General features: G+C 44.3%; 1 protein-coding gene across 15 annotated transcripts in view; it reads left to right on the top strand.

Moving 5' to 3' along the window:
* CLIP1 (CAP-Gly domain containing linker protein 1) overlaps positions 1–14,276 on the top strand; it is a 67,005-nt gene that overhangs the window by 49,331 nt on the left and 3,398 nt on the right. For 10 of the 15 annotated variants that reach the window (XM_061466323.1, XM_061466324.1, XM_061466325.1 and 7 more), the window contains 7 exons: positions 359–496; positions 1,264–1,370; positions 4,334–4,454; positions 8,067–8,119; positions 10,449–10,469; positions 13,316–13,433; positions 13,835–13,994. In XM_061466323.1, coding sequence (XP_061322307.1) covers positions 359–496; positions 1,264–1,370; positions 4,334–4,454; positions 8,067–8,119; positions 10,449–10,469; positions 13,316–13,433; positions 13,835–13,994 — 718 coding nt within the window. The remainder of the gene's footprint in view (positions 1–358; positions 497–1,263; positions 1,371–4,333; positions 4,455–8,066; positions 8,120–10,448; positions 10,470–13,315; positions 13,434–13,834; positions 13,995–14,276) is intronic. The other 5 variants (XM_061466337.1, XM_061466327.1, XM_061466336.1 and 2 more) reach the window with 1 other exon arrangement.

Here is a 14,276-nt window from a genome sequence, read left to right as displayed (position 1 = left end):
AGAATAGTCTGTTGGAGGTGAATATTATGGAACTACTACTGTCTAAAGTAGTTAGCAGCCTCAGAGCAATCACAGCGGTGGTAATTAGAAATCCAGGAGTTAAATAAGCAGCAGCGGGCCTCCTCAGTGGTAACAACAAGCATGGGGTTATGAGCTGTTTCTGCATGGAACTGAATCTTCTCATGTCCCTTTATTTTTATACTTTATGCAGCTTCAAAATGCAAATTCCCAGTTGAAGTCCTTACTTAATTGAAAAACAGCTGGCAAACTGTGGGGCTGTGCATAAAGTATTGTGGTTCATCTTTTGTTTTCAGAGGTCCCTTTGGTAATACCTTTTTTTCCCTGCCTTTATATATAGGCTGCCAAAATTGCAGATGATGTTATCCAGACTGTGGAGAAGGTGACCAAAGAGAAGGATGCCATTCACAAAGAAAAGATTGAAACTTTGGCCTCTTTGGAGAACTCTAGACAGACAAATGAGAAGCTACAGAATGAAGTAAGCACTTTTAAATGCTTTTTAATGAAAAGATTTGCCTGGTTTGTATGGAAGAACTATTGAATTACAGAGAATTAGATTGGGCAAGAGGTGGATTCTGTCACTCTCCCACCACAATAGAGACTGGCTTGTAAAGGCTTATTAGGATGCATACGTATTGATGGCAAATCTAGGTGCTTGACATAGCCAGATGATCTGTGTCCTTCTGTATTCTGCTTGTGGTTTCAAATACCATACAGCAGGTAAGGTAGTCCCTTAAATCTTGGTGCAGTGACAAACTATCTTTTGTATTTAGTCTGCACATTGAACTGGCATCTTTTCTGCAGATGTGGAGCACTCTGTGGGTCTCTTTGGCTCTTTGAGCTTTTGCAGCTCCCATAGTGATGGGTAGTGAACAGCTGGGGTACCCTAAACACCACAGCTCATGCTGGACCAGTCATGGTTTCCAATGAGATGTGATGACTCAAGAATTAAAAGCTGTGACGTGAATAATGGCAGGGGTTCACTTTTCTGGATTAACATAAAAAAAATCTACAGGGTGCTGTAATGCCATGAGAATGGCTGGAGATTATCTGTTATACAATATATTGTGTCACCAAATGCCAGCAACTGAGGTTCCAAGCTTGTGGTGTTTACTTGATAAATGCAAGCTCAGTAAAGAGACAACAACTTGTCCCATGCAGCAAGATCTCTGACAGGAATGGATTTCTTTTGCATGAACTGCGTAGTTCCATTAATGTAATGGTGCTTTTTTTCCCCTCTTTAAGTTGGACATGCTTAAGCAAAACAACCTGAAAAATGAAGAGGAACTTAATAAATCAAAAGAGCTGCTAAATCTGGAGAACAAGAAAGTGGAAGAACTTAGGAAAGAATTGTAAGTATTTCAGTGTTAAATCTGTTGAACTGTTCCTTTGTAGCTACATTTACCTTTCATTTCTATGAAAAAATGACTTTCAGTACCACTCTGGTATCCTAATACTTATTTTTGACCTAATAATCTGCTTTATCAGTTGGACATGTGTAGGATTTGAAATCAGTGTTGCTCCTGAATTGCTTGAAGGGTGTTGAAGCAAATCCTTCACTCCAGGCGTTGTCTGAAAGAATTTGTTGAAGGAAGTATGGAGTTCTGCCACCTGAGGGCACCAGGTTGTTTTAAAAGCTTTATCATAAATTCTGTTTGGATTTAATTACATGTGGGGTGTTAAGTAGTTTCAAGTGGCTTTGGTTATAGGAAATCTGGTTCTTCTTTTTCTTTTCTAAGTGGTACAATACAAATGCTGTATGTAGTATGTAAAACTAGAGTTAACTGCTTATCATTTGAGATGCTTCATTTGAGCAATTGCCTCTTATGTTGGTACTACTACCACCACTACTACTGCTGATGTGTAACACTGTACACAAACAAATTAACTGTAAAGCATCTGATAGAAAGTAATTTGTCCCATGGAATCTCATTGTATCAAAGCTTTTGGTGTGCCATCGTGAGCAAAAGTCCTGGTTATTGCTGCAGTAGCTGTGTGTCCCCCAGCTTTCAGAGATGTCACACATTAAATCACAGTCTCTGCTCTGAGAGGAATTTGTTCTCTCATGGAGTAAGAGCTGGAATCTGGACTGAGAGCCAAGAGCAGCTTTGACTAATTAATTATTATTATTAGTTCCATAAGTCATTTTGTGACAGTTCTTAACCACTGCTCTGAGGTGAAGTCAGGACACATGGAATTAACACCAAGTCTGTGTGACTGACAGTTATTGCTGCTTGCTTTTAAAAACCTGCATGCTTGATTAGACAAGAACCTCCTTTGAGAAAGGCAGCTTTCATTCCATGAGCAATTCCTACCTGCCTCAGTGTTTGTGGGAGATGCCAAAGCAAAACCATTATCTCCAGACTAGTTGCTCCAACGCTAGAACAGCAAGGGGCTGGTAGACTCTGGTGTGGGGGGGAGACAAAATATATTAGACTGCATTTTGTCAAGCAGAGGTTATTTATAGAAGATGCTGCCTTCAAAATCTCCAGCACTAGAAGGTGTTCTCAGGCTCTTTGTGGGGTTTTAATTTTATGTTTTAAGGCTAAACTTAGTCATAGACTGTTGCTGAATGCGGTCTCTAATCGTTCGTGCTGTGAGATGTTGTGGGTATGTGGAAGCTTGTCCTGTTTTTTAATTGAACTTTGTTGTTATAGTTCTTCTGTGCATTGCCTTGTTTTAATTAGAGTAAGGAATTAGCTTGATAGTAGACACTGCTGGATCAGCAGAACATCCTTGTGAGGCTGGTTCATGAAGGTGGTGCCTTTGCATGGGATAATAGAGGGAAAATTTTGCCCACAGGAGCTGTGACTTTAGGCAGGGACGTGCAGCTGCTTCTATAGCAGCTTTTGGAGGCAGGGGGGTGTTGGAGTGACAGTGTGTGCTTTGTCAAAGAGCCTTCCATGGATGAAGGCTTCATCCTAGGAAGGATGAAGCAAAGCAGAAATACCCGCTGGGCTTGTGTACTCATTTAGCGCTGCCGAGTGCACTTGCAGCTATCGGTTTAAACTTCCTTGGCACTAAGCACAGGCAAGTATTACACACAACTTGACCCCAGGATTTTGTGTGCTTTTTTTATAATGCCCTGAATCTCTGCTTCAGCACCAAAAGCAAAGAGAGGAGAACGGGTTAGTACTGCAAGCAGTCGTGGTTAAAAATAGGTGTGTTCCTGCATCAGCAAGTAGAGCTGTACTGAGATAATTCGAACTGATGTGAGCTTTCCTGCTTAATCCAGTCTAGGTGAGTCAGATGGGAAATGGGTCAAGGTGAGAGCAGATAGAAGAAATGGTTGGAAAATCTTAGTTATGCTACATCCTGAACTCCAAAAGTAAATCAGATTTCCTTTGGTTTAAATGTGCTCTGAGATAGAGCACACAGTCCTTGTATTTTGAAGTGCTTGAGTAAGTTTCTGACTTAAGGGTTCTACCTCCCACAGTCATAAAAGTATTTTTAATATTCCAATCAGGGTTTAAGTCAGTGCAATATTGGCACATAGGAGTATGAGACTGCTTCTTATCAAACAAAACAGTCATAAAAATTACTGCTTAATGAAATAAGGTGTATCTTTTCATGTCTTTCATACTCAAAATCTCCTCAAAACGTGTGCGAGTCGCTTGTGTTGCAGACAAGCATCCAAACCACTTTATGTTTCAAAAACTTGTTAAAAATAAACTCATTTAAGGAAACCACACATTGGCAACAACCTCGTGAAACCTGCTAATCCCTTTTCTCCTTCAGCTTTTGTTTTGTCTCATTTTCAGGTTTGTATCTGTTAATGGTATAGATCAGATACTTTTGCCTCCTATAACCTTGCATGCGTTCTTGTGTGGTTGGATGTCAGACCTTGTAGGGAGTATTTAAAAAGTGAACTGTGAGCTTTGTGCTGGGTGGTTTTTCCTTTTCTTTTTTCCCCTTTTTCTTCCTTTCTTCTCTTAACAATTTTACCTCTGGCTACAGAGTTCACTTCTGAGAAAGTCCCAGCTATAAACCGTGCCAACCCTCTTGTCAGACCCTGCCCTGTATTTCCAAGTGCAGGCACTCGCAGACCATTGGAAGCGTGCAGAGCTCACACTCTGAACTCCCTTTTCTCTTACTGTTACTACATTGAATGCAAAAGGAGTTTTGTGCTGCTGCTGCCTTCAGGGTTAAACCCATCCCTGCGCATCCGAGGTGCGGATTGCCACCTTCCTCCCAGATCCCATTAGACACGTGACCCAGATGTAATTTTCCAAGCTGTGAAGCTGACTCTCTCCCACAGTTTTTTCCTGCCTCTCGGGTTCCTATGGTAACGATGCTCTCCCTGTCCTCCTCGCAGCGAAGCGCTGAAGCTGGCAGCAGCTCAGAAGTCCCAGCAGCTCGCAGCTTTGCAAGAGGAGAACGTGAAACTTGCCGAGGAGCTGGGCAGGAGCAGGGACGAAGTCACGAGCCATCAGAAGGTAGAGTGCCTGGGAGCTTCCCCGCTCTCTGTGCGTGCTGTTTCCGCTGGTGCCGGGTGACGTTGCACTGCATGTTTGTGCTTGAAACATGAGTTGGGCTGAGGGTGCATTTGAAAGCCACCTGCATTGGGGAGGTTAGAGCTGCAGGCTGGCAGAAGGTTGCATAAGCCATGGAGGGTACTTTGGAGGCTTGGGAATGAGAGTAAATTAAGTAAGGTTTAGCCAAATGTATTAACAGACACTTGCTGTTTCTGTCGGGAGAAATTTTATTATACAACTGTGGAAATATCTACCCAGTACAAAGGAAATCTGCTTATTTCTCCTCCTCTTTATTCCTGCTCCCCCTTCCCTCTAAACAGAAGGGTATTTAGAATGATACTGTTTAAAACTACTTGGCTGGACTCTGTCTCTAAAGTGCTGGGCCCATCTATGCTTGCTTAGACTTCATACTGTGCATGTACATGAAGAGTGCTGCAGCCAGGTAGTAAGTACCGGGGGACTGGAATCGGTGTAAGATGGTTTTCTGGTGGTAGTTCATAGAGGAGAAAAGGACTGAAATGTAACAGTAAAATAGAAGTTAAATTCATTTGCACATGCTGCTGGAATCAGCATGGGCTCAGTTACCCAGCCTGCAGCACTGGTGCTTGCCAAAAGAGAAATTAGATTTACAGTCATTAAACACGATGGGATTAGTTCTTGTGGAGCAGTTCCAGTGACAGCCACGTGAAGAGATCTTTGGAAGATCTTGTCCAAAAGCAAGAATGCAGAAGACGTGGATTTATCTGTTGCCTTTCTGAGGTAGCACTGGTGCAGAAGAGGGGGCTGTTCCCAGGGACAGTGGAGCAGATCTCCTCCATCCTGCAGCAAAGCCTAATATCTTTAAAGCCAAGAGGCTGGCTTTTCTCTAGGGGCCCTGTTTGGAAACGCTGAGGATGGGTGAGTATAGATCTGGCCAGTTTCTGAATCCTTCTGGCTGCTGACAGGAGTCATGCACGAGCTCCTTCAGCTTAAGGAGCCTCTGGGGATGGTGAACAGGAGTCCCAGACGTGTGGGCTCAACCACTGACTCATGCAGCATCTGAGTAGTGGTGTGGTAAGAGAACGCTGCCATCCTGAGCAGCCATTGGGAGCTCTGCTCCCCACACCCACATGGGATCTTAAATTACTTCAGAGTCTTGGAGGCAACCTGGTATTTTCAAGAGTTGTAACTGGAAAAGGATTCGGCAACAGGAGGGACGGCTGAACCTGTGACAGGGATTAGTCAGTCGCCTTGGAAACCGGAATATGCCCAGTTCACCTGCACCACAGCCTTTTCTGCCTGCGAGTAGACAGCTCCAAGATCAAAGATCTTGAAGATCTGCTAGAGCTTGGAGAACCAAGCAGTGTTTGCCTTCCACAGCCATTTGTGTTGCGTGGTGCCTTCTGCAAGGAAAATGCAGTCTGGATCTCGGAAACACGGGAATGCCGCCTGTTGCGTTTCCTAAACGTAGTATTTGGGCTGTGGTGTCTTCAGGTGTAGTGAGCTGCACAGCCTCCTGAAAGGCTGGAAGAGGCCTTTGGTATTTCAGGGGGACTTAAGACTGAGCTTAAGTCCCCTCATTCTGCCTCTGCTGAGTTCTCTTAATGAAATGGCAACAAAACCAGCCAGCCTCGAGGATCCTCACTCCTGGGTTAGCACAGTCCCAGGGGTCCCGACACCACTTCTGCCCTGCTGTCGCTTGGATTCATGTACTCATGTCCAGGCACCAAGTTGCAGCGAGCTTTGGACTCCTCTGGTTCCGGCTATCCATGGGGAATGGGAAAACATCACTATGAAGAATTGCTCGATTAGATTTTAGGGATCAAGCATTGGTGGTAGCAGTGAAGAGGTTTGACAGGAGCTGCATTTCACACGGTGGATGCAGAAACTCTGGCAGTAGGGGTGAAAGCTCAGCAAGCAGCAGCACTTCAGTCCGTGTGAGCGCCGGGGTATGTGCCCGTTCAGATGCAGTAAGGAAGGTAGCGAGCATATGGTGTGAGTATTTTGAGCAGTCACTATGGTAACTGTAAATTCTAGCGAGTGTGTAGTCAATTGGGGTAGGAATCTGTGGCTGCATGTGACACACTTTGCAAAATTAATGAACACTTTCATGAATGATTTATCCTGACATCTGAAGGTTAAAGCGTCTTATGCTAAAGATGCTTTGCTGTATCGATCCATAAGTAATTAGCTGTTTGTAATTAGTTAAAGATTCACACCCAGATATTGAGCTCGGGGAACTTTTCTGGCTTCAGTTTATTTGTGGTGGCATTTTGGGAGCTCAGACCTGCCAAGGTGTTTTAACTTCACTGGAAACAGAGCAGAAACATCTCTGCTAGCTCAGCTGGACCATCTTTTATTAAAGGTATGTGAGAAGTCTGCTCTGAGGGTAACGAGAGAGTGAGCAGGTTGCAGGGTGAATGTGATGAGAGAAGGGGTGTCCTTTCTGCCCTTCTACCAGGAGGCTGCTCAAGGCTTGATCCATGACTCAGTCTGGAAGCAGTGCAACCCCCCTGACATCTTGTCCTTTACTCTTCTCTCTTTTAATCCACTTCTGTCTTGGCCTGTATAGAAATCATTGCCCTCTCCACAGCCAGCCAGAAAGCTGACAGGGTTTGTGCTCACAGCCTGAGAGCATTCCACAAATGCTGGAGGATTTTCCAAGTTAAACAAGCACCACAGTCCTTTAGGAAAAGAAAGCTATTGGTAGAGGGGAGCATCACAGAGCACTGTGGGCATGGCCTCTGGGAGCAAAGGGGGAACAATGTCACTGTGAGGTTTGTCCGATGCAAGTGGCAGCCAAGAGCACAAACACTGGGAAGTCAAGCTTCTCCTAGGGTGATTGTGGATTGTGGCCAGGTTAATGCTGCACAGTCTGACCAGAGAAATGTGCTGGTAGAGCAGATGTACAAGTGAAACGTTTCTCTGAATTCTCGTGTTCTTTTTCCCCTCTGTGTGTTTGTCTCCTGTCTGTAAGGGTTTGTATAAGCTGCCTTTGCAGTTTGTTGTTGTACAAGTTATGTTTGGTTGTCTTGTTTTGCTTTTCCTGTTGGTTTGCCCCCCAGGAACCTGCAGCTGCAATATCTGCAGCTGAAGGCCTTACCAGTTGTAAGAGCTTAAGGTGACCCCACTGAGTCAGAGGTGCAGGAGACAGTAATCAGCACCAGACTGACAGCTTTAGGGATCAATAATTTATCTCTAAATAGCAGCACAGTAACGAACACGGATCAGTAGCCCAGTTATCCAGGTCAGAACCACAGCAGATCCAGTAATTCACCAATATTGGCCTAAACTCAACAACCAGGCACACAAAGGCATATGTTTCTCTTTGGTGTTTAAAGCAATACCAGCCTCACACCTTTCTTGTGTGCACAGAGCATGGAAATGATGTGTAAAGCAGTAATAGCCCTTCATGATTTGGTGTTCTTGTCACTGAGCAGTTTGTGTTTGTGTGGAAAATCGGTTACTTTGAGGATTTGTAGGCTCTGTAGCCTCTCCTGTGTTTGTTTTATGATGATGATGCTGCTCTGATACATCACACCGAGGAAACAATCCTTAGTGTATTAACTGCAGTCTTTTGTCCTTGTGTTTTAGCTGGAAGAGGAGAGATCAGTACTCAATAACCAGTTATTAGAGATGAAAAAGAGGTAAGTTGGTTTTTGCTGATGTGGGTTTAACTCTGCAATCCTACAGAACCCTTCAGGAAACATAATACAAAAACACTGCTAAGAAAGCAGTTCTTTTCTGTGGTGTCATAGTGAAAAGTGCTGAGGTTGTCACACACATTACAGATGTAATTTCCACGTGGGCTTTATTAAAAGTGTGAAGGAAATGTAACTGTTAATGCAAGCAGTGGTAGTTTTCCTCTTTAGTTCTGCACCTCTTGTATGGTAGTAGTTCTCATTTCCAGTAGCCAGTTCTGTGTCTGGGGTTTGTCTGCTCTGGAGTGTTGGATTGTCCCTCAGTCAGATTGAAGCACACACATACAGATCTGACCCATCGAGTGCTTAAGGAATAATGGGAAAACACAGTTAAGCTAGGGCTGTTCTTTAAAAAAGGAAAGGCAAGAGAGGAAAGCAGCAGCTATTCAGCATTGACCGGATTGTTCTCATAATCCTGGGATGTTGAGTTCCCTGTGGCAGTAGCTATTGCAGTTCATTCAGCACTGTTCCCAGACACCAGGAGATTTGTCCTGGGTGACTGGGGCATCCGTTTGTAAACTGGGCTGTTCAGTAAATGGTCCCAAGTTACAAAGGTCACTGGCTTCCTGCAGTGTGTGGATGGAAGCTGATGGGCACAGTATCTTCTAGGGAAATGTGGGCTTTCAAAAGCAGTTACATAAATCCTTAGAAAAAGATGCAGCTCTGCACGACACCTCCTGTGTGCCAGGAAAAACAAACCAACCCTGGTAAATACCCTGAATTTATAATGGCCACAACAAAGAGCAGTGAGGGCACATCCTCAGTGACTCAGTGTTACACCCTGGTCCCTGGGTTAGTCCCTGTTAATCTTGGTCATGCTCTGGTACATCTCGCACTCTTCTGAAGGCACCCGGGTATGACACAAGCTAAAGCTCCCTCAGAGAACATATGAGTTGGGGCAGTTCTGCAGGGAGGCAGGAGCTGAACCTCCAGCTCTGATGCAGCCTTTAGCCACAGGGAATAGAGTAAGTTCAGGTTTTAAGATGAGCTGAAGAAGACAAGGAGAGAAATCTTCAGCTGATGTAAAGACCAGTTGACATCTACACTAATTAGGATGCTTGCACCAGCTGAGGATCATCTCCAGTATATTTGATGTGGAGGCAGGGAGGGGAAAGGAGGATATTAGTGCTGCTGACAGCTTAGAATGCTGTTTATAGCCTGATTGAATGTGGTTTAAAACATGCATTTTAAATAGTGTAACTCCTGAAAGTTACTTGAGGAGGGAGGGATGGGGACCCAGGGTTCATTCAGTACTTTCCAGCAGTTCCATTTCACAGCATACACTTTAACAGGCAGACTCTTTGGTAACTTGTGTAAAGAAAGGTGTGCGGCTCTCATTTTCTTCCTGTTTCTGTGCTGTGTGAGCTGCCTGAAATAATAACTATGAAATCATTACAGTGCATTTAAACATCAGTTGGTTACACTGAGATGCTCAGGTTTGTCACTGGCTTGGTGACCTTCCTCAACAGTGTTGAATAAACTCCAATAGAAGGGATAAACCCACTCACAGTCGATGTCACTGACACAAGAGTGAAGGCTCTAGGCGTCAAAACATGCCACATATGACATTGTTTGCTAACAAAAAAGTTAGGATGAATGAAGAGCCAAGTTGAAAAGTCTCTAAATTCCCAAATCCCACTGGAGCTGGTGATGAGAGGAGTGAGGATTTCTTCCTTTTGTCCTGAGTAGTTGAGATACTGAGAAGGAGGCATCCTTCTGTTTCAGTTAGGTCAGATCTCCAGCAGTTTTCTCACCTTCCTTCCACCCCCAGCTATTGTTTTCCTCTATTTTAGCAGCTCCCTGTATGAAATAGGCTGGGAGTGACAGGAGTTTGGTCTTTGAGTCTAAGGGGGTTCTGTGTTGCCTCAGGTTCTCTGTGGGTTGCTGACTGTCTGACTGTCTTTGAGCTTGCGCTATTTATCGATACTCATCTCATTCCTCTCTCTTCCCTTTCCTACCCTTGCTTCCCTTGCTATATCTGTGTGTCTTTAATGGTAAGACTCAAGAAAGTCTATCCACGTTACAATAAATAGTTATTTTTCTTTCTTTCTTTTTCTTTTCAAGTAAAGTTGTTGTACATATTTGGCTGCCTTTGTCCCTTGGTGTCTTGCTTTCGTTTTGTAAAATACTCAGCAATATATATACACATATTGGAAAAGTCTATATTTTTAACCAAACACATAGCCCCTTGGTGCAGATTTAGTTCTTCCTTACAGTATTTTGCATTTCTACTCCATGTTTCTAACGTGGTTCTTGTTATCTTGCATTCTTAAAGCTTCCCCAGTAGCACTTTAAGGTATTTGCTTCATTCTTAGAATTTCTTATTTTTGTAGTAAGGGGAAAATCTGGGTGCTTTTTGTAAATGTTAAACCAAAACCTCTCTCCCCCCTTGGCTCCCACTGCTCCAGATGTGCTTTAACCTCCCCAGGGAAGGGAAATATTAAAACAGTGTGTGGAATGACAAAGTCGTTTTCAGTGCTGTTTATCCCTGCTGGAAAGAAGCTATTTTGTGCTTGAATTAGCAGGGAAAAAGTTCAGGTTCACCAAATCAATTCCTTGTTGTTTTTTTTTTTTCCTGATAAAACAGATTCCATAAGGTTTTTCTTTCAGGTTAGGACTATGTGGTTCTTGCACGTGCAACATACACTGCTTACGTTTACTGTCTGAATCACACCACAAGTGATACTGAAGCATCACTGGGGCACTCAGCTGATGCTGGAAGTGAACCGTGATTCACACTTATGTTAGGAGCGTTGTGACTTACACCTCCTATAGGTGTAACACCTATTATAGCTGTAGGTTGTTCAGTTTCAGCATTTTTGAGGGCCTGCAGCTGGAGCTGTAGAATGTGGCTCCTGGGGGAAGGAAAAACCAGTGCTGCCATACAGGGACATTTTCCCCTCTTGTTTTCTCTCCCCCTTTCTTCTCTTGTTTCTCTCCCCTTGTGTTACAGTATTCTAGACTCCTACATTGGATTTGTAAATACATATTTATATGCTCACAAACTGTTTGCCTTTTTCAACCACCTAAATGCTTGGGGTGGCTGAAACCAATCCCAAGAAATGGCAAGGGAACTGTATTTGTACAAACCCCTTATGTTTGGTCTTGATCTCGGCAACGAAGATCTGACCATGAAGTGGAAACCTTGGCTAAAGAACAAGCTCTTGAGCACGAGCCAAGTCACTGAGGTGTCCATCTGCCCCTCTGTAGCTGCCTGTGCAGCACGGGAAGCTCAGTGAAGGCTTGGGTACAGCAGAGCTTGTGAGCAGCAACTTCCAGATGAACTTCCCAGTAAAAGCTGGGTTTGCAGCTCTGCTCTGTCCCATGTGCAGTGTCCCATGTGCAGCGTCCCATGCCTCGGTGGCACATTTCTTTCCCCACTGCCCCCTGTGCTTTTGATTCAGCTCGGCATGGGTTAGGCCAGAGCACGTGTGTGATCCTGCCAAGGATCCTGCCATCGTGCTTTTAGTGCTCTGCTGAATAAGGGCGGGCAAGGAGCTCTGTGAAATGCCATTGCCCTTTTGGTTTTTACTAACAAGAGTGTAACTTGCATTGTGCAGTCTGCAGTTTGTTGTGTTTCTGCTTCTCTTAATTCTCTCATTGTGAAAAATATACCAAACCCCAAACCGACCTTTTGGTTCTTGTTTGGTCGCTGCATCAGCTTTTCTAAACCCCAGATTCTCCACTTGCTGCTTCCATTCCTGAGTATAATCTTAACAATGAAAGAATTGCATTAACTGTGCTCTCATTGTTGAGTTTCCTCTTGAGTCGGTGAGATTTGTTGTACTTCATGCTCTGGGTATCGTGGCTCTCACTAACTGTACATATTGTGGGTATGAATTTTTTCCCATTTCAATTAATAGCTGTCCCTTCCTCCTGAGCATCATCACATAGGGATGAATTCTGCTCCCAGTCCCCTGAAGAGCCCTCAAGGAGGGCAGTGTAGTTACTTCAGTGAAACCATTAAGTCATTTGGTACCTTTGAAGTATTGGCTCCTCCTGCTTTTTGTGTAGTGAGTACACATTTGGGCAGCCTAGTTTGTCTTCAGCCATGCCTGCTAGTAAGACAAAGGAGCAGCTCAATGCTGGTGGCAGCAAGAGCATCATCATCTGCACCGAGATGTATGGAATAGAGAAGTGGTGGTGCCTGCAGAAGCTCAGAGTGGGCACTTGGCTGCTGGGCACTGCCCAGGGCTCTGAAAAGTGAGTTCCTCCTAGAGAATTACACATCAATTTTGGAGTCATAACCTATTATTATTATTATCATCATTAATTTCCTTTTTAAAGAGAAAAAAAAAAACACCAAACCCTTTCAGCTTGGTACGAGCTTTTACAGCCAAAGTCCTCACATCAGGGGACAGTCACTCATCTGTGTGTTTTGTGTGACCTGTCAGTAAGACCCGTTAGCATCACTGTGAGGATGTCAAAGCTGTAGTGCCTTAAGATGACAGGAATTGTGGGCAGAGGTTGTAGCTCTCATTAGCTCAGCTGGAAAGGTTGGGAGAACTGGACACAGGGACACAACAAGGGTTTGTTCCTGCCTTGGTGGATTTCTTTTTAGCTCTTCTTGAATCAAACCCCAAGTGGGTTTGTGCTGAGGCCCAGAACGGTTCTGTTAAAGGCCCAGACCCACCAAGCACGTGTGTCAGGAACTAACGATGCCACTGAAATTAGTGAGGACCAGCTGATATTTCCAGCACCATCAATGCTTTGCATGACAGTTTGTACAATGAGCTTTGCATGTGTGTTTTGTTGCTTGTTAGTAACTTCCAAGAAGTAACAAAACTGAGGTTAGGTTGTGTGGAACATTGTGCAATGTGTTTCTTTATCCTGTATCTCCCCAGTCCGGTAACTTGCTGCTTTAAATGCAAATGGCTACGCTGCTAAGCAGATTCTGGCATGTACTCCCTAGGTAAAGTGTTTTGCTTTGTTTCCACACTTGTAACATTTGAATTTTATACATAAAACCTCAGTCAAGTACAGAGTGGAAATCTGCTTGTTAAGAACCACTTCACAGTGGTTTATTTCTACTGTGCTTTAACTTAGGGGTTTGTTTTTACTTGGAATTAAATTAGACTTCTTTAAGGTACCACAGTAATCCATTCTTTAGGTGATTTCTGGTTGTATTTGGTTTTCTTTTAGAGAATCAACATTACAGAAAGAAATTGATGAAGAGAGAGCATCTTTACAGAAATCCATCAATGTTACTAGTGCCTTGATCACACAGAAAGATGAGGAACTGGAAAAACTCCGAAACGAGGTAAGTGACAACAGTGAGATGTTGCTTCATTTCAGACCGAGTTATGGCTAGGAGCATATTGAATCATAGGACAGTTAGGGTTGGAAAGGACCTTAAGATCATCCAGTCCCAACCGCCTTGCCATGGGCAGGGACACCTCACACTAAACCATCTCACCCAAGGCTTTGTCCAACCTGGCCTTGAGCACCGCCAGGGATGGAGCTTTGTGTGCTGGCTACTGAAGGGTTGGCTGATGTCTTTATTAATATAGCATATTTAAAGCTCAGCATCAGATCTCTGGGCCTGGTTAGGTGAGCTCCAGCTGTACCTGTGGGGGTTGTTCAGCCCTTGCTATGAAGGACGTTGCCCTGGTGCCCCGAGCTCATTCTGGAATGTCCGGCATTCCTCGCTGACTCTTACAGATCACGGTGCTCCGCGGGGAAAACGCCTCTGCGAAAACCCTGCAGTCAGTGGTGAAGTCGCTGGAATCTGACAAACTGCAGCTGGAGGAGAAGGTGAAGAGCTTGGAGCAAAAGCTCAAGGAGAACAACGAGCAGCCTTTAACTGTAGTGGGCTCCTCAGGTAAGAGCGGCCTCTCCACAGACTCTCTGCCTGCAGCTTTAGCCGTGTAGATTTTTGCCCCTGCTGTCAGGTGGTGAAAGGAGCCTTAACTGCAGCTGAACCTCCTGAGACAGGGACTGCCTCCTGTAGGACACACCTAAGATGTGCATGAAGGAAACCTGAAGGAGTGAAAGCTGCGCGTGAACCCCATTGACACCGGGGTGGGGTTGATCTGAATTGAAATGAATCATGTGCAGAAGCCATAAACCTTTATCCTGTTCATGGTGTGCCTTCTGTGCAAGA

Source organism: Pezoporus flaviventris, unplaced genomic scaffold (assembly GCF_033815535.1).
Source record: "Pezoporus flaviventris isolate CSIRO_AGI_PZ_B2104156 unplaced genomic scaffold, CSIRO_AGI_Pfla_v1 ptg000041l, whole genome shotgun sequence".
NCBI classification, from domain to species: Eukaryota; Metazoa; Chordata; class Aves; order Psittaciformes; family Psittacidae; genus Pezoporus; species Pezoporus flaviventris.
The sequence above is the reverse complement of the archived record's forward strand: the minus strand, read 5'-3'. Positions and strand labels throughout refer to the sequence as shown.